Genomic DNA, 24,489 nt, shown 5'->3' on the forward strand with positions numbered 1-24,489 from the left:
AGGGCACGCCTGCATCTGTGTGACCAAAAATACTGTAATATTGTGAAATATTCTTTATATTTAAAATAACTGTTTTATGTTTAAATATATCTTAAAATGTGATTTATTCCTGTGATCAGTATCATCATTAGTCACCAGTCTTCAGTATCACAGTATCCTTCAGAAATCAGTATTACATGCCGATTTGACTAGTATCAATATTCAAATGCATTTTTTGTAGAAACCGTGATACTTTTAAGTAAAAAAAAGCAGCTTTTGTTTGATTAAATCTTTTGTAACGTTATAAACGTCTTTACTTTAACTTGATCAATTTAATGTATCCTTAAAGAAGTATTCTCTTTTTTTTGTTTCGTAAAGTATCAGCTTCTTTAAAAAAAAAGTCTAAAACTGACCCTAAACAGTAGTGCAATTAAAATGCTCTTGAACAAGTATTTATTTGATATTTCATTGATTTTGCTCCATGCACAATAACATTTAAGGCAAGATTTCTCTTCAATACCTTCATTTTGTAAGAGTTTAGCACTAATCACAGGCAGCTGTTTCTTTGACTTCGTGAAATCATTTGTGTTTTTCTGTGAACCCTCAGTGAATGTGAGTGTAACAGGAGCCGAGCATTGATTGATTTCTGTTTAAATGACTACATCATACTCTTTCTCCCCGCTACCATCCATTTTCGATTCATTCGTAGGCGTTAACGCTCAGATCTCTGATCTTTATACCAAACAATTACTAGACCTTTAACTGAGCTATCACAGACTCAAATGCTTTCCTCAAAGAATGCATTATGTCTGCGGTCACACATTTTGCCAGTGTGCTGTTTATAAAGTTTTGATTTATTATGATATAAGTCAACTGTCTTTCAATGTTTCTGCAGGGAATCTTTCATTTCCAGCTGGGACGGGGGGAGCCTACGCTTCATACACGACTGAGGCCTCACTGCAAAGACTTTCTAGAGAAGATCGCCAAACTCTACGAGCTGCACGTCTTCACCTTCGGCAGCCGTTTATACGCTCACACCATTGCAGGTGCATGATTAATACTATGAGACCCATCTGACTAGCTCCTGGTGTTTGTGTGGGGCTTTCACTGTGACAGCAGGTGGCAGCATTTGTTCAGAGTCTGTGGAGGAGTGCATTGTTTGCTGTGTCTGCAACATATCAAACATTAAATGCGTCAAACATGTGTCAGCTGAAAAATCGGACCTGTTTATTACCCGCTAAACGACTAATAAACATTAAATCAGATTTGTGGTATCCCACTTGTGGGGTTTATTATACACATCTATAATATACATATATTTTTTGAGTTCAAGTAGGACTCTGAAGGATATCTTATAGACACAAGATAGGAAGAAGCTCAACTTCTCTGCTTTGAAGTCTTGAATGCATTATAAATGCACAAATGCATTAGTTTGCTTTATTTGACCTGTTTTTTTTTTATTACAGCTGTGATGGTCTCAGTTCTGTCTACAGCAGCTTTAATCTAGACTCTCTTTCTCTCACTCATGCATATCTTTCGTTCTTTTTAACAGGTTTTTTAGACCCTGAAAAGAAGCTGTTCTCTCATCGCATCATGTCTAGAGATGAATGCATTGACCCCTTCTCTAAGACGGGCAACCTCAGGTGAGGCACGTTTCACTTATTTCCCTCTTCTTCTTCTGGAGGAGTGTAGCTCTCAGTCTACAGTTGTTTTAAAGGGTTAGTTCACCCATAAATGTAAGTTAGCCCATAAATTACTCTCCTTGAAGTCGGCTAGGTGTGTAAGACTTTCTTCTTTCAGACCAATCCAGTCTTTTTATTATAAAAATTGTCTTTGATCAAAAAAATCAGAGATCAAAACGAATCGATTCACTACAGGAGGGCTTTGTTCACCTCCCTGAGCCGTGGGGGACACTTTTTTATTGAAAATGTTCTTGGCACCAAACTGCTTGAAAGATCAAAGACGATTTGAAGCATCACATTCAACTCCTTTGCACTACCATTCAAAAGATTTTTTTGTCCTTTTAAAATAAATTGATACTTCTTGTCAGTAAGGATGTTTTAAAAAAAAGAGACAATAAAGATGTGTGTGATGTTACAAAATATTTCTGTTCATCTAGGAATTCTCAAAATTCTCTAGAACCATTATTAATAATTGAGCTCCTTAATAACTGATACAAATTGAGCAGCGAATAATAATCTGTGATCCTGGAGCTGGGGTATATTTGTAGCAATAGCCCAAAAAACACTGTATGGGTCAAAAATCATTAGGATATTAAAGGTGTAGTAAGGAACTTTTGTGTAAAAATATATATTTTACATATTTGTTAAACCTGTCATTATGTCCTGACAGTAGAATATGAGACAGATAATCTGTGAAAAAATCAATGTCCTCTGGCTCCTCCCAGTGGTCCTATTGCCATTTGCAGTTACGGACCGCTCCCGGTAAGAAACAACCAATCAGAGCTGCGGTCCGTAACTTTGTTTGTGTTCAAAATGTAGAAAAATATATATAATAAGCGAGTACACCATGAATCCATTTTCCAAACAGTGTTTTTAGCTTGTCCTGAATCACTAGGGTGCACCTATAATAAGTGTTTATATTCGGACTATTTTAGATTGCTTCGGGGGTACCGCGGCGGAGTAACCCAGTACCTTTGTGATTCTTCATAGACATAAACAGAGAGAAGTAGTTCCGGCTACGATGTTCTTCCGCAAGACGCAAGCAGTTCTGTTTATTAACCGCTAGAGCGTCAAAAGTTACCGACTGCAGCTTTAAGTACAGATCATGTTCCATGAATATATTCTGTGAATTTCCTACCGTAAATATATCAAAACTTAATATTTAATTAGTAATACACATGGCTAAGAATTCATCTGGACAACTTTAAAGGCAATTTTCTTTATATTTTGATTTTTTTGCACCCTCAGATTCCAGATTTTCTAATAGTTGTCAGATCCTAACAAACCATACATCAATGTAAAGCTTATGTATTCAGGTTTCAGGTGATGTATTAATCTCAATTTTGAAAAATGTACACTTAAGACTGTTTTTTTTTTGGTCCTGGGTCACATATTATACTGATTTCTGAAGGATCATGTGACACTAAAGACTGAAGTAATGATGCTGAAAATACAGCTGCAGATCACAGGAATAAATGACATTTAAACATCACAACAGAACAGCTATTTTTAATTTTACTAATATTTAACCATTTAACTGTTGTTCTTTTTAACGTATCTTTATCAAATAAACGCAGTCTTGGAGTATATAAGAGACTTCTTTTAAAAACATAAAAAAATCCAACTGCCCCTGAACAGGACTTGCTCATATTCAGAGAGATTTTTATCTACTCTGATTGATTTCTCTGTTTTGTTTCCTTATTTTTGTACTTATCCTTTAGAGTTTAATTAATTTTTAAAGGTCAAGCATCCAAAGAGGTTTTTGTTAAATATAAAGTTTATTCAACCTTGAATGAAAATACTGCCTGAGTTTTTTTCGTGACTCAGCAGTGTGAACAAAGTGCTCGTGCACGGAAGAGACGTGTGTTTCTGAAAGCCTTCGTGTTACTGCTCTGATTCAAGGCTAAACGTGCTTTCAAACGCAGATATAAGGTGCTTTTCACCCGGGTCTGTATTCATTCAGTTCTGCATGACAGATCACAAATTCAGTGAACATTTAATAGATTTCAAACTTCAGTGTATCTGTTTAAGCATCATGATCTTGTTTCAGTTCATAATTCAGATGAATATGTATACTTTGAGCTTGTATACATTTTGGGTGTTTTATTTTTTTCTTATTTGGGTGTTCTTTCTGAAAATACACCCCATTTCTTTCAAGCGTTACTCTTGTACATCCTCAGTGTTATTTCCCTTGAGGTTTTAACATTTTAATTATTAAAATGATTTGAAAAGGGCACAATTTAAAAGTATCTCCCCCGAACTAACTTTTTCTGTATTACTACTATTTCTAGTATTACAGAATTTAAAAGCATTACTAATTCTGCTTTGGTTAACATAAAAACATTCAAAGGCTTCCAGCAACTTCTTTTATGCAGTGACTATGCTGGAGGAAATCCAATTCACTTGTGGGTTTCGTATGACGCTCTCGTACTGACCTTGCAGGAAAAACAGTCTCACAGAGCAGCCACTATCACACAAAGACACACAGATGACTTTCTTTAGGTCGATAAACCTACAGAAGCCGAGCCCCTGCAGCCCCCTGCCTCTATGAGTGCGAATGACTTTTGTTTGCCATTTCTAAACTCAAGCTGTTGGAAAGATGTTTAGATGCACCAGGCGTTCACAGATTAATCTGTACTTATTACACTCTATACCCAGTGGCCTCAGATGTGTTTGGACGCTCAAGATGTACTTAACAGAGTTTCAACACATTTATTTGAAAGGCAGACAAGACAAATACACTCTTTCATTGCATTCAGGCATTTTGTGGTTGTAAGACCGTTAATTAATGTTAGTTAATGTGATTTTCACCTGTGGGGGCATACATCCACTTAAAATCACAGACCATTTCATTGTCTCAGTCTTTTTTTGGCCACACATCATTTTTGGTATTGAACCAAAGTTGATGTTATAAAGTGCTCGTTGACATTTTGGTCTCGGCAGGCTGGCACTGTGTTGTTCATTTAGTCATAACCAACCACCAGCTGCTAAATATGAGCGTCTAAAAATGTCAGTATGAAAACTGTGCGCTTTTTGCAGAAATTTGTTCCCCTGTGGAGACTCCATGGTGTGCATCATAGACGACCGAGAGGACGTGTGGAAGTTCGCTCCGAATCTCATCGCAGTGAAGAAGTACATCTACTTCCAGGGCACCGGGGACATCAACGCCCCACCGGGCTCACGAGAGGCCCAGATGGCCAGAAAAGGTAACGTTTATTTTCCCAGCGACTGTAATTAACGATGCGAACGCTTGTGGCGCTCTGAACAGTTGAGACTATCTGTCCTATCTGCTTCTTCTGTTCAGACTATCAGTGTGAGTATTTCTTTGTTCATGTTACAGATAAGTATTACTTTACAGATTGCAAAGCTTTTTTGGGGTGAGAAGTAGTTCCACTCGCTCTCCAGCAGGGAGGGTTTAATAAGAAGCGACGGTGGTGTTTTAATAAAAGTTGCACGTGTGTGTGACCTCTCTCTGAAAGAGGAGAGGAGCGCACTGCACTTTACAGCAGGTCCAGGAAACATGTTACCAGCAGAGGGATCTGTTAAACTGCTCTGCTCCTGCACCAACGAAGACTGTTCAGGAGGATATTTAGAGGCTGAAAGTACCTCTACCTCTGTCTGTCAAGAGCTGTTTGAAGTGAGTCCCTGAGGGCTGGACACACCGGAAACAAAAGGGAACCTTTTCATAGAACCAGAACTACTTGTGGAACTACCTACTTTTGGGCGATTTAATACTGGACTGGGTTTTTTTGAGAACCAAATTAGCTCCTAGGGCTCCGGGGCGGTGTCTAACCAGCACGACTGGTACTAACCATGACTTAAATAAACTTTAATTGGCCAGACGCGTTCGAAAACACCTCCTTTCGCTTCGTTCACATATATGTAGACATGCCATGTCCATTACTGTGAAACCCGGGAGACACAACAAAAACACAGCTCCAAGCACAGCGTCCTTCATCCTCCTGTTGTTAACGTTCTTCTTTTTTTAATGTTGTTGAACGCCACACACAAATGACGTCACTGTCGACCGGCTTACGTCACTTCCTAGTACACACACTGTCGGTGCGAATGCAACCCTTTAAAAGGCACTGGGAAACATGAGGGCCTTTCGCACCGATTTAGTTCCAGGACTAAATGTACAGTACTAAAGTACTGGGACGATTTTGCAGGAACTGTTTCCATTTAAAGGGTTGCATTCACACCGACAGTTAAATGACGTAAGCCAATCGACAGCGGGTAGAACCAGTTGTTATGAAAATACATTTAGTTCTGGAACTAAAGCTGTGCGAAAAGCCCTAAAGTTACAGGGAGGACAGGGGTTCAAGAGGAGCTTCTCTTTTGAATGATAAAGCATGTTTGTGGTTGACCTTCAATTTGTACATTGTGTGAGGGATGTGCAAAGCGACTTTTAAATAGTTTTTTATTAATTAGTGAATGTTTGTCTGACCAACTAGTGGTCTAACCTTTGAATTTATGAGTATTTGTATTTGTCCATAGGAGTATTTGAAGACCCCTAGCTCTAGCTTTTTATTTCATTTTATTAATGTATATGCACTCCTAGTTTTTGTAGATTAAACGATAATATTAAGCATATTAATTAAAAATAAAATAAATCAGTTTCAGGAATCCAGAAGTTTTAGGAGCTGAATGTTCTTCAGGGAACATTTAATGACTCTCTTTAGAGCTTGGCATAATTAATAACACTGGTCTGTGTGCACACACAATATCCAATAGATGATTTGGCTGTATGGATACACTTGTGTATGTGTAAAAAAAAAAAACTATTTTGAACTTAGTTTATTAATTTACATGGCTTTTGAGAGAGAGATATACAGAGAGAGAGTGAGTGAGAGAGAGAGAGAGAGAGAGAGAAAGTAAGAGAGAGTGAGAAAGTGAGTGAGAGATAGAGAGTGAGTGAGTGAGAGAGAGTGATTTGGGAACAGAAAAGACAAAGCGCTGTAAGAAACACTGCTTTGAACATCGTTATACGTGTCCCTGGAATGAATTGTTATCAGAGTGAGACAACTTTCATGTGGTTATTATTGTTTTTTTTTTAACATTAACATGAACATTATAACTAAACCTAAATTTAAAACCATACAATACACAATCGGCATGATATTAATGGACATCTCGTCAGTAAAGTGGATTCTGTGATCAGCTGTAAATCTCTACACATGCGTTCTTTTACGTGGAGCAGCGTTAGCTGCACAGAGCCAATGTTCACGGACAAGCTGCACAAAATATGATCTTCAACAATGACTGTGTAGTAAATCTCTCTTAAATTATAGGTGCATACAGTAAATTTGCTTCAAGTAAGACATGTTAAATTATTACTCAGAAGTTGTACCTAAGCAATATTTCTGTAATCCTGCTGTAGGGAACCAGGCTGGGCGGCCTGGAGAGAGCTTGGAATCGTCAGGACAGGAGGAACAGAGAAACGGACTCAGGAAATCCAGCAAGGGCCGAAAAACTGGCCATGAGGAGTCGTCCCCCTCTGCCACTGCCACTCAGGGAGCATCAGCCAATGAGAGGACTCGCCCCGCAGGGGAACGGCCCAATGACAGCACAGATTTAACTGACCAGTGTAATGTGAAAGCGCAGGGGGAGGGCAGCTCAGGTGAGACTGACACCCCTAATGCAGCTGCTGCCAAAGACCTGGATTTTGACCTTTCGAGCGACAGCGACAGCGAGGGTAAAACAGGATTATCTGACAGCGATGGTGAAGGACGGCTGGTGGATGACGGAAAAGCTAAACAAAGCCAAACAAAAACAGAGGAGTCTAAAAGCAAAGAGGATGGTGGGGAAGGGGACAAACAGAGGACAGAGGGGGACGATGTCCCAGAAACAGATCCCGAGGATCTCAGTGGTTTGGGCAACGGCTGTTCAGACAAGAAAGAAGTGGAAACTGAGTCTCAAAACAGTGAGCAGTCGGGCGTCACAATGGGTGAGGAGTCTATAGATCACAGTATGGAGGATGAGGACGATGAGGAAGAGGAAGATATGGACCATGACGATCACCTGATTCACTTGGAGGAGGTTTTGGTTCGCATCCACAGAGAGTATTACTCGCGCTACGAGGCCTTCCTCAGGAAAGAGAGTCCAGAGAGTCCGGACATACGGAAGATCATTCCCGAACTGAAGGGCCGTACGCTGGCAGGCACCAGAGTCATCTTCAGCGGCCTCTATCCCACCAACTACCCAATGGAGCGCACGAGGGAGTGGTACCACACCAAGGGACTGGGTGCCAAGCTTGGAAAGACCCTTGTGCTCGATGCCAAAGACCCAAACCGCACCACTCACCTTATTGCTGCACGCGCAGGTGAGTCTCGCATGCTTCAGACACCAGCTGCAAAGGGATGCTTTCGAGGAATCGTGGCCTAATGGTTAGAGAATCGAACTCTGGGGCGGCACGTTTAATCAAAATGAAGACTGTGATTGTGATTATGGATTAGTGTAACTATTAAATTGCAAAAGCTGTGATTTAATTTAGTAATTAGAGATGTAACGATTCACTCAAGTCACGTTTCTATTCGATTCACGATTTCAAATAACAAAATGAGATTGAAGACATTATACAGTAATTGAAAATCTGTGGTTTATTAGGCTTTTGCTGCACGTTTCGTTGTGAAATTAAAATATAACAAAACTAAATTTCAATTTAAAGCAAGCGCCAAATCAAACAATAAAAGTAATCTCTTAATAGGTTTCGTCTGTGCTCTTTCCATTTAAAATTAGAGGCAACCACTGGATTTTAATCATGATCCAAAGATGTAGCATACATGCAGCATGAGTAGTTTTTAATCTATAATCATGAGCAATTAACTTTTTTGTGCCATTTTTGGTAAAAATTTTGCAAACCTTCAAATAAGCACAGCACTGTAATTGTACTGTGTTTACTGTGAATTTTTTTAAATCATTATTTTGTTTAATATTTTATATAATAATTATAATGATAAATATTCATAATAACAGTATCTTATTATTATTACCTAGTCATATTAATATATAACAATTTTGGCCAAATTGTGCAACAGGGACAGCATTTGTATTTATTTGTATTTTTTATTCATAATCATAATTTCTATCAGGAACAAAAATCCCAATTTCCCCTAAATCGTTCAGCTCTGACGTCTTGTATAATTAAACTGATTTGGGTTCATGTCCACTTCACAGCAATTAGACACATCTCTGACTGATATATGGGCATTTAATTGCAGTTATTATAAAATGTTCTGTGTGAGGTTGAGATTTAGTATGAACCGTTTGTTAATGTGATGAGCAGATCTCATAGATGTGTTGATTAGTAATTATTTAAGCCATCTCAACTTTGTCTCAACTTCCTGCTAATCAGTGAGCTCAACACAAACGATGTGCTATTGTGGCATTGTCTATTGATTATATTTAACAGCCAGAGTTTGCAGTACAATGTGAATCAATCACGATACACTTAAAAAAAAAATCACATCCATTAATTTCTAAACGAATACATTACAAATGTAATTCATACTTACGATGACTTGAACATGAACATAAAGTCAAAATAATAAAATGAACTTTATTTTTTCAAACTCGATTGAGTGTATTGTTCCTCATCTGTGCTCATCTCGACACTCTCCACCCCCGAAGAAGACCCCCCCCACACACACACACACGGAGACACACACTTGGACGATCAAGTGCAAACGTAATTACTGTCGAGTGCTGTCTAATTGGCCACCATTAAGCATTAAGCAAACATTTCCACACTCCAATGTCACCACACTGTGGTTTTAACTGTAATCACCCCCCCGTTCATCTGTCAGCCCCCTCAACTCTGCCAAACACCACGACCACAAGACACTTTTAATGTTGAGCGGCTAATGAGAGGACGAGTGGAAGGAAATCCACAAAGCCAGTCAGGAGAAAAAAGAAGCAGAGAGCTGCCAAACTTTCTTTCCCTGTACTGTATATTTTTTTGACAGCTTTTCACAGATCTCAGCCTTTGGTGCCAAATTATTTGTCTGGTGGCTGGCTTGTGTAATTGCCTGGATGTCCTTCCCGCTTTCTGATCCATCGTTTATACAGACACAACTTCACACATGATCAATTCAGACGAGAGCGGACACACAGGACGTTCTGTGATGAGAGTCAGTAGGTGGCTGTGAGCAGATATAATTCATGTCCTGTTTGGACCGACATGATTAGTGCTGTTTGAGAGGACAGGCGTCACTTTTGCTCATGGCACTATACTTACTTAGACTACACTGGGAGAGAAGTATTCTTGCATCTAGATACAGACAGCAGACAGAGTCAGAGTTGTGCACGCAGAACTAAACCACGGAAATTCTGTTTTAGAACTTTGAAGTTTTCTAAACTTTTCAAACTTTGAATGCGTTCCGATAGCCAAGAGCAGTGATCGCAGTGCAGGGGTAGAAGAGTGTGTCTTGGCATTTTGCATTTGGTTGTAAACATTTGTTTGTTTATCTCCACTTTCTTTTGCTCTGGCACCGACTACATTCCTCGCTGCTGATAGTGGAGTGAGAAACACTGGCCAGACACGTACACATGGACAGTGTGGTGCTGCTCGACTCAATTGTTTGTTGTTTTTTTATGTATTCGTGTCCCCGTCAGGTACCGAGAAATTTCGCCAAGCTCAGGGCTGTAAACATCTCCATGTGGTGAATCCTGATTGGCTGTGGGCCTGTTTGGAGCGCTGGGAGCGAGTCGAGGAGCGACTCTTTCCTCTCAAAGAGGACTATAACAAATCACACAGGTATTTAACTCGCGAAGTCTCTCTTTCCTCTGTCTGACTTTCTTGCTTTTCTTTATCCTTTATGTGCACATTCGCCTTTCAGCATTAAGATTGAAAAAACTATATTCTGTTTTGTCAGTATTTTGTCGTGTCTGAACGTTTCACTGTGCTTGAACTGCAACACTCATGAATGGAAAATGACAAAACCTCGAGCACTTGATGTGGCAGATGACGAAACTGCCTGCTTGTTATAACAGAACCGTATCATCTCTTGGTGTGGATCCTAATACTGTTACTGTTATAGTTATCCTAATAGTTCATGTTCCTAGTGAACAGACCATTACAGTGATTTTAATTTATTTATGTGCCTTCACTTAAGACTGTTTAATATAAAATGGTTTCTATCTGAGTGGTTTAAAAAAAGTTTTAAACTACTCTAAATTTTTTTTATTGGCCAAATGCCTCAAGCGTGTGATGGAAATGTTAACCCCTTAACACTGTGATGCGAGGCGGGATGAGTCAAAACCAGTAAAACCCATTACAAGCTTTTTTTGTCATTTGTTGCATCCGTGTTGAGCATTTGTGTCTGCATTTGTGATCGGAGAAACAAACAAAAAAAATGTAATCAAAAACAAATTAGAAGATTAATCATAATAAAGTGTGTCACAATAAAGAAGGATTAATATGTATTTAATCAGTGAAGTCTTTTTTTACATTTGTTCACTTTATTTCTGTACCTGAAAACTGTAAAACCTAAAAAAAACTACAAGCACTGTTTATTTAATAAACCTGCTGAATGTTAAATGGATCCAATCCATGTTTATTAGAAATTATTTGATGATGCAGCAATAAAACTGCTAGTATAATTTAATGCAGTTTTTAAACTTTGTTGATTTAAAACACGATCAAAATAACATCTATTCTGATGCCCAAAATTTGTTTGTTAAAATCAGTACCAGCCCCAAAAAATACTATCAGTGCATCTCAAAAAAAAAAAAAAAATATATATATATATATATACACAGACAAATCATGGGTCACAGGAGCGGATGCTCCTGATCAAATTATTTAGGCTAAGCATCAACATCCACTAACTGTCCACTGTCCACTGTCCACTGCCATTTTAACAGAAAATGAGCTCGTAATCATGACTTTATAAGTTGGACATAGGAAGTTTCTGACTGCAGAGAAGAGCTCTCACTCAACATAGTGGAGTGAATTGTTTTGATAACTTTGTGGTTTATTATTTTGAGTCGTATGGGACGTGGTAACACACAGCCCTCTCGCAATATATTGCTGAACTAAATACAACTGAACCGTGCTCTGGCCACCTCTTCCAATCAAGCCAGGGTTTGCTAAACGAATAATCACACTAGTCAAATGAACCAGGCTTTGGGGGTTAAGATTGCCTAGTGTGAGCACATCTTAATTACTCTCCCACATCCCACACACACGAGTCTCTACCCGCCCTTTAAGTGTTGTCCCGTGCCACGCTCTATTGCGATGGGTCCCTCGATCATGCAGGTTTCTAATAGGAAGGTGCCTGTTATAATGTTATGATCGAGGCTCTGGACTCTGAGCATAACTTGTTATTCTGTAACAAACTATAAAATATTTTCTATAAAAACATTAAAGGGTTAGTTCACCCAATAATCAAAATGATGTAATTAATAACTCACTCATGTCGTTCCAAACCAGTAAGACCTCTGTTTATCTTCAGAACACAGTTTAAGATATTTTAGATTTAGTCCGAGAGCTCTCAGTCTCTCCATTGAAGCTGTGTGTACGGTATACTGTCCATGTCCAGAAAGGTAAGAAAAACATCTTCAAAGTAGTACATGTGACATCAGAGGGTCCGTTAGAATTTGTTGAAGCATCGAAAATACATTTTAGTCTAAAAATAACAAAAACTACGACTTTATTCAGCATTGTCTTCTCTTCCGTGTCTGTTGTGAGAGAGAGTTCAAAACAGCTACTACTTTGTTTTGATCCAGTAGTCACCAGTAGTTCTTCTCAAAAGAACTACTGGTGATCCGAAAACCGATGCAACCAGTTCTTGACTCGAGAACGAGTTAATGTTTCGTTCGTTATCTGGCTCGGCTCGGTGTTCCTCTTCAGTTCTCTCTTCACAGTAGTTCAGTCAGTGTACTGTTTGAGTAAATGAATTACTCCGGGATATTGGTTTGTTTTAACTCAGAGGGAGTGTCAGCCACATTAAAAAAGTTAACAGCTTAAGTCATTTGTGGAATAATGCGTATTAGAGATGCGAACCGTTTAAAACGATTCAGTTAGATTTGGTGAACTGGTTCAAGAAGATCCGGTTACATCGAATGATTCGTTCACAAACTGCTTTGTTTTGAACTCACTCACAACAGACCCAGAAGAGAAGACAATGTTGAATAAAGTCATTGTTTTTGCTATTTTTGGACCAAAATGTATTTTCGATGCTTCAACAAATTCTAACTGACCCTCTGATGTCACATGGACTACTTTGATGATGTTTTTCTTACCTTTCTGGACATGGACAGTATACCATACACACAGCTTCAATGGAGGGACTGAGAGCTCTCGGACTAAATCTAAAATATCTTAAACTGTGTTCTGAAGATGAACGGAGGTCTCACGGGTTTGGAACGACATGAGGGTGAGTTATTAATTACATCATTTTGATTATTGGGTGAACTATCCCTTTAATGTTCTGGCAGAGACAAATAGCTTGTTTTATCTTTAATTTAATTACATTAATGTTATTAGTTAAGGTTTACAATAAATATTTTAAATGCTACTATGTAAAAGGAATACTGCTGTAAAAAAAGCACCTTATTTGTTTAAGTGTTTGCAAACCAAATGTTTTTGCACTTTTTTTTGTGTATTTACTTATGCAAATGATGGTGAAATAGATGATTTGACACTTAATATCTAAATGACCTAAAATCCCCCAAAAAGTCTCTAATTTTGTTTGTTACTATTCAGTACTCCACCTGATTGTTGAGGGTAATATGTAACATGTTAAAATCACCACGAACAGTAAAGGTTTACTTTTTTGGGAAAAAAAGGTTAGGAGAGTTCATTTTTAGGATTAGAAGTTAAATATAACGTCTTTTATTGTCGTCCAGGAGCAATAGTCCTGCCATGTTTCCAGACATCCCCGGATCCATCCCGAAGCCTCTGTTCCAAGCCCCTCCTGTTCAGCAGAAGCTCCTGCCAGCGCCGGAAATGCGGACATATGACCCCGTCACCGGCAAACTGATCCGCCGGGGTCCTGAGGCCTCCCGTCCACCCTCTAATCTGCACTCGTATGGATCGTCCATGTCAGCCAAGGGAGATCTGTCCAGCCGCAGGTACTTCATATGTTTTAATGCGTTTGTTTGTGTATAGCGCATTTCATACTGTTGTTCAGTAACTAGATGTCAGATACACAGCGGACATTCAATGAACTCAGAATCTTGAATATGTCTAAAGTGGCTTTTTTTGACATTACCCAAAATGTTTTCTTTTTTTAGAGCAAGGAAATGTAATGTTATATAACATACTGTTTGATTATGTATTTATTAGGCGTCTGTATGAAAGTCCAGTAGGAAATGTGCCTGGTTAGTAAGAATGCGTTTAAGCGGGCTTTAGCAGACGTATGCTGTGCTTGTCTTTTCTTTCCCAGCTCATATTAGATTTCTCATGCAGTCTATTTCACATTAATCTCTAAGCTCTAAATAAAACCTACGAGAAATAAAGCATTGCGCCTTGGCAGCTCTGAGATTGTGAAACAGAAATTATTAGCAATTTCATCAGCACCTTTGGCCATTGCTGTGACAAGGGAATAATAAAAACAAGCCTGTAAATGCTGATCGAATGTGAGGGGAAAAAAAAACTAACCCCCTGTGTCAGCATCTGATGAGGACAGAAATAAATTAGAAAAGAAATGGTTCACCTTAGGAGCAGTCTTTATTTACTCATAAGTTGTTTCTGTATGACTTGCTCACTGCAGGGGAATATAGAAGGACAACTTTTAAAAAATATAATTTCCACTCTTTTCAGTATAATCAAAGTACATGAAGACTACAAAATGACAACAAAAAGCATCATAAAAATAGGTTGCACATATATTGGTTTCAATTCAAGTTTATTTGTATAGCGCTTTTAACGATACAAGTTGCAAAGCAACTTTATAGAAAATGTACGTTATTTAGTGGTAGCTTATAAGTGGTGACTATAAGTTTGTGTGCATGACAGGAATTTTCAGAAAAAATGTATACAAGACATAGTCAACCAGACGATGAACACTATTAACAGTAGGGATGGGTACCGAAACCCGGTATTAAAATGGCCCCGGGGCTAAATTATGAAAGACCTTAGTATCAGTAAGATCTGACTGTATCGGTTCTGCTTTTGGTACTGGAGGGGAAAAAATTTATATATTATGTATTTTTCCTTAATAATTTTGTCGTGCACATTTTATCTCACCAAACATTTCTAATGTGCGATCATATTAAGACGTTTGTCTGTGAGATCTGCGAGATCGCTCATGCGCGCCGCGGAGGCGGTCTGTCAGTCACACACACACACCACAACAAGAATGAGTGTGGCACACACACACGCATAAGGGGCCGTTCACATATCACGACTTTTGCGCGCTCAAGTTCGTTATTTCAAATGTAGGCGCACGGTATTCGCGCTCATAATGGAAGCAATCCAGTCACGACCCGCACGCGGTGCGATGAGGTCGTTTTCCCAGGCGCGTCCGCACCGCATCGAGTTAAAAACATCTAAACTTTTCAGAATGCCGCAAGCGCACCGCAGGTCATGTAGCTTCCTCACCTTTTCTGTGACAACGTTGAAAGCTCAGCCAAGATGAAGGAACAGCTGATAGCTGTATGTGGATTTTTAAATTAATTTTACTAGCAGTGCTACTTCAAGCAGTTTTTAGTGCTGCTAATCCATTTATCCATTGCTGAAATTTTTTATACAAAAAGTGACGATGGCGGAGACAGCAAAACGTTCCAAAGTGTGGTTATACTTCACTAGAGTTGATGCAGACAACGCTGGTTGTCATAAGTGCAACAAAAATTTTGCATGTAAGGGTGGAAACACAAGCAATCTGTCAAAGCATCTTTCAAATGTGCATTATGTGCAGACAGAGAAATGCAAAGTTTTCGACTGGCTAACACAACATAAAGTACCGATAAGAATACCGTTAAAGTACTGGACCGTTAAGCAGTATCGGTAAGAGTAGTAATACCGTTAAAACCTTAACGATACCCATCCCTAATTAATAGGGTTTAGGTGAGTGCATAGTAAGCAGCAATATTTGTTAGCTCTGTTTGTAGTTTCCGTATTAGCATCATCTGAGGTCTTTTCAGTGGTTGGTATCATCTCTTCTCAGGTGTTCTGGATCCAGACTGGAGCTTGTGGCAAAACAGAGAAACAAATAGAGACATCACGAGCGTAGCTGCTGTTCCAACAAAGTGCAATTAATTAGTTTAACCCAAGCTAAAGAATAAGAATGTGCATTTGATCAGATACAAATGCAGTCACAAATTATGAGATGCATTATTCGAATGCTTGGGGAAAGAGATGTGTTTTTAATCTAGATTTAAACAGAGAGAGAGTGTCTGAACCCCGAACATTATCAGGAAGGCTATTCCAGAGTTTGGGAGCCAAATGGAAAAAGCTCTACCTCCTTTAGTGGACTTTGCTATCCTAGGAACTAGTGGTTTTTTGACCTTAGGGAGCGTGATGGGTTGTAATGCGGTATAAGGATAGTTATTTACACAGGAGCTAAACCATTTAGGGCCTTATAGGGAAGTAATGATAATTTGTAACTGATACAGAACTTAATAGGTTGCCAGTGCAGAGACTGTAAAATTGGGGTAATATGATCATATTTTCTTGACCTTGTAAGGACTCTATAGCCGCTTCATTTTGGACTACCTGTAGCTTGTTTACTGAGGATGCAATACAGTAGTCCATTCTAGAGGTCATGCATGCATGAACTAGCTTCTCTGCATCAGAAACAGGTAACATGTTTTGTAGCTTGGCAATGTTTCTCAGATGGAAAAATGCTTTTTTTTGTAACATGCGAAATATGGTTTTCAAAAGACAAGTTGCTTTCTAATATTTAACCCAGATTTTTGACTGTAGAGGAAGTAACGGTACATCAGTGTAGTTGCAAACTGTAGTCTACTACTGTTTTTTGGTCCAAAATTAATATCTCTTATCTGATAAGTCTTATCCAAATTTAATAGGAGAAAATTATTGGTCCTCCAATCTTTTAAATTTTTAACATACTCTGTTAGCTTAGATAATTTAAAAGTTTCATCTGGTCTCGTTGAGATATATAGCTGAGTATCATCAGCATAACAGTGGAAACTAATCCTGTATTTTCTAAAAATATTACCAAGTGGCAACATGTGTATTGAAAATAGAAGAGGACCTAGGACAGATCCTTGTGGCACTCCATATTTTACTGGTGATAAATGAGATGACTCCCCAATTAAATAAACAAAATGGTAGCGATCAGACCGGTAGGATCTAAACCATCTAAAAGCCTCCCCTTGAATACCTGTATAGTTTTGTAATCAATCAAGGAGTATGTCATGATCTATTGTGACGAGCAATGAGATGCAGCCTTGATCTGACGTAAGAAGCAAGTCATTTGTAATTTTAACAAGTGCAGATTCTATGCTATGGTGGGGCCTGAAACCTGACTGAAATTCTTCATACAGATAATTTTCTTTTTTTGCAGGAAGGAGCTCAATTGAACAGACATAACTTTTTCAAAAATTTTAGACATAAATGGAAGATTTGAAATGGGCCTATAATTTGCCAGTTCACTAGGAAACTAGTTGTGGTTTCTTAATAAGGGGCTTAATAACACTTTACAATAAGGTTCATGAGTTAACATGACCTAAGCATGAACAACATGTCTACAGGCATTTATTAATCTTAGTTCATGTTAATTTCAAAGATTTCTGAAGGATCATATGAATTTGAAAAAATATATAAATAATTAGTTGAATTCAAATTAATTGAATTATAATTAAGTTAATTGAAAATATTCTAGTTTTTTATGTATTTTGATAAAATAAACCAGTTTGAGCATATGAGACTTCTTTCAGTAGCATTAAAAATCACTATCTAAATGTTTACATGAACTAAAAATGAAAAATACCTGTTAAGCATTTATTAATCTCGGTTCATATGAATTTTTCAACATTTACTAATGCATTATTGAAATCAAAAGTTATATCTGTTAACATTAAAGGGACCTGAGCTAACGTGAACTAACAATTAACAGTGCCTTTATTGATCAACATTAACAAAGATGAACAAATACTGTAACAAATGTATTTTTCATTGTTAGTTAATATTAGTTAATGCATTGATTAATGTTAACTAATTGTAAAGTGTTTCCTAAAAATCCTCTGTATATACAGAGTATATACAGTCCAAAAACTTTTGGACTGTATATACTCAATATTTGATTAAACTTGTGGTTTTGTAAAATGCCACCACTGGTGTTCAGGCTTGTAAATCATAAGCCCCTTTCACACTGCCATTCCGGCAAATACAGGGGTAAAGTGTTCCTGTAATTGTTCCCTGGTCGCTAGATTTGGCACTTTCACACTGCCAGTGATGACCCGGTATATGTGCGTGCTTTCACACACAACCCTTGAAGATCCCGTAACGACACGTGACATCAGCGCATGACGTGTAATGTACGAGTCGACAACGCTTGGCACGTTATACTTTAACTGAAGCAAGCAAACGATCTCGGCGTCAGTGCGGAAAGTGAGGAACTAACTGGTCTCTGCTTCATTACAGTTTGCACATATGTTTTCGTCGCGAATGTTGATCTTCCTTCAAAACAGCCGGTAAAAGAGTCGCGCGATAACGCTTCGATACGGAATTAGATCTGGCTTTTGTTCACACAGCGCTCATTCCGGATCGATTACCGCAATGTTACTAGGTCCCCGACCCGGGTTCAATTCGGTAATCAATTCCGGGACGTGGTTGCTTTCACACAGAAGGCGACCAGGCAATGTTACGGGAATATTGCGGGTCCGACGTGCAGTGTGAAAGGGGCTATAGAAACACACTAATATGCATGATATACATGGGAAAAAATTGGGATATAGCACTGGCCCAATGTCAACTGGCCTGCAGCTCTCTTACACACAACTGGCCAATCTTATTGATGAGCCTTGGGTTTATAACGGCCTGAGACTGAGTAAACAATGGAAATGTTGGGTTTCTGTTTCCTTTAATGCCATTTTCATATGAATAATGCAGATCTATGGTCAGGGCTTCATTCCTGGTATTTGACAGTCACAGTAGACAAGTAACTTCAGTTTATCAGTGTTTGTAAATGTTATTTTGTGTGGTTTGAGGCAACAGTAGAAAACCTCATTTTTAGGTGACCGAAACAAATCCACTGAAGGTTTAGAAATGAGCTTATTAGCATAGTAATGATGCCAGTGTGCTGTTTATAATCTGTCTTCAAAGCTGTTGACTCTCCCTCTTTTTTGCCTCCCATATTTGACCATCTTTTCCACTCTATTCCATCATCTGCATGTCAGTTGTTACACTTGAATGATTTGTGGGACTCAAAGTGGCAAAACTACCATTCTAAAAAGTTAGCTCACTAAAAGGCCACAATTTTCTAAAAGGGAAAATAGAATAATGAACAAATTAGGTCAAAAAGAAATTAAAGGGGGGGTGAAATGCTCGTTTTCACTCAATATCCTGTTAATCTTGAGTACCTATAGAGTAGTACTGCATCCAAAAGTGCTAATAAAGCAGATAGAAATTTTGATTATTTTATCACTGTAATTTTTCAAGTATCAACACTGTTTTCTTTTTTAACGGAAAGAGCAGAAACTCTGTCGTTAGCTAAAAAGCTGCAAAAGATTTTTTGCAAACAATGCACCGATACTGGTGTCGCTATTGGGCCCGATACTGAGCTCCTGTAGTCGTACTCATTACAATGCCCCGATACCAAACGCCGATACCACACTCCATGTGATAAGTGCCATACAGAACAACAGACAGCAGAATGGAGTTATTAGAAATTTAGGATTTCTACGAAGTGTATACATGCAATGAATATAATGTTAAACATTCAGTAATAACGCCTGTATAGCTGACCTGTGCGAGCTGATAAAGCACACTGAGTGGATTGAGTGTGCGGCAGCGGAGATACTCGAGCTTGTCAAATTAATTTTCATCACTGGAAAGTTTATAGTCCGGTCAGACATGTCAAAAACAAGGAAGTAAAACAATGCACAAGTTACTTAACGGTGAGGAGGGAGAACGAGAGAACGCGCGTACTCTGTTGTGATCTTTGATTTTCACTCACTTAGCACACGCATCATTGGATTTCAACTAAATCATAAAAATATCACCATTTATAGGGGCATTCTCTATAAACATGTATTTTCGGACTTAAGCATACACAACTTTCTGGCAAAAGTGAATCTAGCAGCCTGTGTGAAATGTGCTCGGCTGTCCTACTTGTCTCATTCTGCATCAGTATAAATACATGCACGCGTCACATGTTTTGCTTGCTTGAGTGTTTCTGTATTATATGAGTGGCTTTGTAATATAAATCGGAGCACGTTTCAGAAAAAAAATGCAACTTCTATTTGTGAAAATATCACAGTTAGGAGATTTATAATGAGTAGTTCCCTGCATTATTACAGCAAAGTGTAGGATCACAGCACTAAACCGCTGCAATGAAGCAGCTCTAATGCTATTCAATTAAAGATGAACCACAGAACAAACAAATTAACAAAGTAACAAAAGCTGGTAAAAAACTATTTAATTGCCAAATTAAGTATGAAAATAAACAAAGGATCTAAAGTCAAACCAGAAATACCAGATATAATTTCATATGTAATAGCAAACAGGATAGCAAAATAAAGTAAACTGTCACAAATTATACACAAAAATACTTCATACAGTAGACTACCAGTAAAACTGATACAAATTTGGGATCCAAAATTATTCAGACCAAGTCTGGGGAAAAAATGTTCAGATTTGCATGAACCTGGATGACTGCATGCCCAGGAGACCTCAGGCAGTCTTTAAGGTTAAGGGTTGCCCGACTAAGTGTTGATAGTTGTGTAAATACTGTCATACTAATAGGTGTCTGAATTTTTTTTTTTTTTTGTAATCCATTACATACCTTTCTATCAAAGTTATCTAACATTTATCAAGCTAAATTTGTCTAATTTTGACACCGTTTAACTCTCAGTTCTTGGGATATTGTATTACCATCTTCTAAACTATAGAGAATAAACTCTGATAATGTGAAATGTTCAAGGTGTCTGAATAAATTTAGGTTTGACTGTATCTATTTTATAAATGAAGTTAACCAGCTAACATTATACATTCTCTTTTGGTTTCTTTAACCAAATATAAAAAAATATGGGTATCATATCGGGCTAGTACTGGAAAAAGTGCTATCGGTGCATCCCTAATTCCAATAAGATAAAAAAATCCAATATAAAACAAATTAAAGTAAAACATTTAGATGTCAAAAATGTATTCTGTGTATTTTTACAAAGCATTCTGTTATAGCTAAATAACATGAGCAGAAATCAGCAGCCTATAGAGCACGGCAAGAGGAATTTTGCCTATGCTTTAAAAAAATGGCACAGCAAAAAGAGATAAGATAATTACTAGATTAATATAAATTGAAAATTTTATAGTGTTTAAAGACAAGTAAACAGTCAGTAATAAAATGGGAACAAACAAATCAATTAATAGCATAAATAAATACAACTCACATAGTTTCTGCATACTGGTCGGTAAATAAGAAAGAAGTTAGTTTTGGCCCGGAACAACGTTTTCTACAGTTAAAAAACTGGAACTGTCCGAGAACGGACACAAACCGGGAACCCGCACTGCGAACCGCTGCTCTCTGTGAGAACATTTAATTGATGACTGCATCATGCACACATTTTTATCGGTAAAAGAACAATTGGATGGAATCAGGCTGGAGAAAGAAAATTTAAGCAAATTGTTGGCAACAGAAAAGCGCAAAATGTGGATGGACTCTTATTTGGACACAGTTTTTTTCATATTTGATACTGAAAAGCTGCTTGCTGTAAATAAATAAACGTGATGTGATTTTAACTGTAGTGCCAAATTGCAGGGCTGGTGCAAACATCCACATCGCTATGATCAGATACTTTCTTAACTGCTGTTTTCTCACTGCTGCCATTTTGTTGTTTATTTTGGGTAACATTTTATTTTAAGGTGTCCTTACATGTTACATGTACTTACTATTATAATAACAATCAGTTATGCACAATTACATGCAAGTAACCCTAAGCCATGCCCTAATCCTAATCCAAACCATATAGTAAGTACATATACATTTAAGTATGGAGTAATATCAATTACAACTACTCTGTAACAAGGACACCTTTTAATAAAGTGTAACCTTATTTTGTTATTGAGAAGAAAGCATGCAGCACATATTTGTATATTCATGTGAATGTCACTCTCAGCAGCATCAGGATGTTCACTAAACGGTGAACTGCTTTCAAACTTTTTTTAAACCCTTGAATGAAGAATGAAAAGGATCTGAGTATATGGTCCTTTAAAATGGGAGATCTAGTTTTGTTGTGTCATACCAAGCAGGTCACAACCAGTGCATTTTTTTACCAGTGCATTGGACACCTACAGTGCCAGTCCTGCTCTCACACACCTACCTGTCATTTTGAAATAAACCTGGAGAAATCGATCATCTGTTTTAGGTGTGGATTATGGTTGTAGCTCATCTCTGTAGGTAGACCACCTGGAGAAAGGATTGGGCATCTGTTAAGCGCTCTCAGCTTGATCTCACACTCCTTCCATTTGTCTTATTTCTGCCTTATCCTTGCACTTTGCTGTCCATGTAGGGGGCCACAAATTTAATAAAGCAGTCCTCTGTCCTCGTCGAGGAGCCGTTTACAAAGAGTTCACAGCTAAATTTGATATTTAAACCACAGCTCTACTTGTCTAACTCTCCAGACAGATATACTTGGGTCGTCGGTGAACATTCGATCAGCCCTGCGCAGCCCGTCTGCAGAAGGCCTGTGTTCAGTGACATGTAGCCAGACAGACAGAACTGTAGCCAGACTGCATGTACTGGTCTCCAGGCAACAGAGCTTGTTGAATGGTCCAAGAGCAGAGAATGAGAGGACACAAGCATCAATACAAAATCACCCATGTTACTCTTTTGTTGCTAGGTAGCAAAAGAGAAAAATACTGTATGTGCCACAAACACATGTTTTTTTGGGAATGGGTAGAATAACGTTGCTAATTTGAGAGCTTTCGTGTTCAAGGGAAAGATGGAAATGTCAGGAAAAAAAATCTGTTTTCAGCACTTCCCCTCCAAAAAACAAATATATATATATATATATATATATATATATATATATATATATATATATATATATATATATATATATATATATATATATTAGGGCTGTCAAAAATAGCGCGTTAACGACGTTAATTAGTTGTTTGTTGTTAATTACGTCAATTTTTTTAACGCATTTCACGCATGCGCAGTGTGTCAAATTATTCAGGTCAGGAAAGTCTCGTCGATCTCTGAATTCTCAAGAAAAAACAGCGGCGAGCACCGCGACGAAAACACCGAAGAAGCTTAAGGTTTTACCCCAGTTACTCTCAAATACATTCATGCCAAGCTCGATAAACAGAGACGACTTTGGTAGTTGATACGCTGGAGCTTCTTCCTGTTATAGCGTCCTGTGTTTCACACTGCACATGCGCAGAACGTCTACATGCAATGCAGTGAAAATTACAGCTGTTTGGAAAAGCATATGCATTTATATATAAATATATATATATATATATATATATATATATATATATATATATATATATATATATAATGTATTAGAAGTGTAACGGTACGTGTATTCGTACCGGACCGTTTCGGTACAGGGCTTTCGGTACGGTTCACGTGTGTACCGAATGATCGAATGCAATATTTTGTGTACGGAACATAGGTAAATTTTTGTGTTTCCAAAAATATTAAGCATATTAAAGCATATTAAACATATTAAGTGGCGGAAGTCTCCATGTTCAGCGCAAATCGCACCCTGCAGCTGAAGGCCGGTGACACAACTGGCTGCGTGGCATGAGCGTGGCGTTTCTGCTGCGTGTCTGTAGTGTTGCGGCTGCCTCTCATTTTCTGTGTCATTACACACCAGAATCGTGCCTGACGCAGCGCTGGGCACTGCTGCTGCTGTAGGTGACAGAGGGAGACCGCCAACAGACCATGATCTTGTCTTCATGACAACAATATCTATACTTCATGTTGAGCATAAATATAAAGCCTACTGATAAAGGACACATTCAACAGTATTGGCGGCAAAATAGACTATGTTTGACAGGTGCAATATGCCAGTGTGTTTTTCAAAAGGCATTTAAACAGACCTTAATTCCGAAATCTGAGCAGGTCTAAAAACTGAAACTGTTGTTGCTGCACTTTACACTTTGGAAAACTTATATATTTTTTAAATATGAGCAGGCCTACAAGCTGGGATTGGTGATGCTGCACTGTAATCATAGTTATTTATTTATTTTTTCATTATATTTTATTATATGATATTGGTTTGAGACTGAGAGTATTTTATTAAGTGGAGAACTTTGCAGCAGTATTTTGTTTCTTATTCTTTTTTATTGTATATATGTATATATATATATATATATATATATATATATATATATATATATATATATATATATATATATATAATATAAGGTAGCAGATTTCATACAGACTAAACAAGACACAAATGAGGTGATGAACTATCATTGTAGGTGCTGTATGTCTTTTTTTTTTTTTGCATAGAAATACCATATGTATTTCTAGGAATAGGAATTCTGAACCATAGAAAACATGCTAATTTCACATATATCTCAGAAAAACTTTTATAGTCAATAGTCCTGTGTCAGAGTGTCTGTATTTGTTTTGGTCTATGTAACTCCACCCCCTGTTAGTTAATGTAATAGTATTTTGACACCTGGGTTGCCAGTTGGTGGAAAATACTGTTTTGCAGCCATGGAAGCCAGCAAACA

At 37.9% G+C, this 24,489-nt stretch overlaps 1 protein-coding gene across 2 annotated transcripts in view; it reads left to right on the forward strand.

Annotated features, from left to right (window-relative positions):
- Positions 1 to 24,489, forward strand: part of LOC127935282 (RNA polymerase II subunit A C-terminal domain phosphatase) — a 103,119-nt gene that overhangs the window by 4,214 nt on the left and 74,416 nt on the right. For both annotated transcript variants that reach the window (XM_052532991.1, XM_052532990.1), the window contains exons 5-10: positions 875 to 1,025; positions 1,532 to 1,622; positions 4,701 to 4,867; positions 7,042 to 7,983; positions 10,275 to 10,416; positions 13,512 to 13,736. In XM_052532991.1, coding sequence (XP_052388951.1) covers positions 875 to 1,025; positions 1,532 to 1,622; positions 4,701 to 4,867; positions 7,042 to 7,983; positions 10,275 to 10,416; positions 13,512 to 13,736 — 1,718 coding nt within the window. The remainder of the gene's footprint in view (positions 1 to 874; positions 1,026 to 1,531; positions 1,623 to 4,700; positions 4,868 to 7,041; positions 7,984 to 10,274; positions 10,417 to 13,511; positions 13,737 to 24,489) is intronic.

This window comes from Carassius gibelio, chromosome A19 (assembly GCF_023724105.1).
Source record: "Carassius gibelio isolate Cgi1373 ecotype wild population from Czech Republic chromosome A19, carGib1.2-hapl.c, whole genome shotgun sequence".
NCBI lineage: Eukaryota > Metazoa > Chordata > Actinopteri > Cypriniformes > Cyprinidae > Carassius > Carassius gibelio.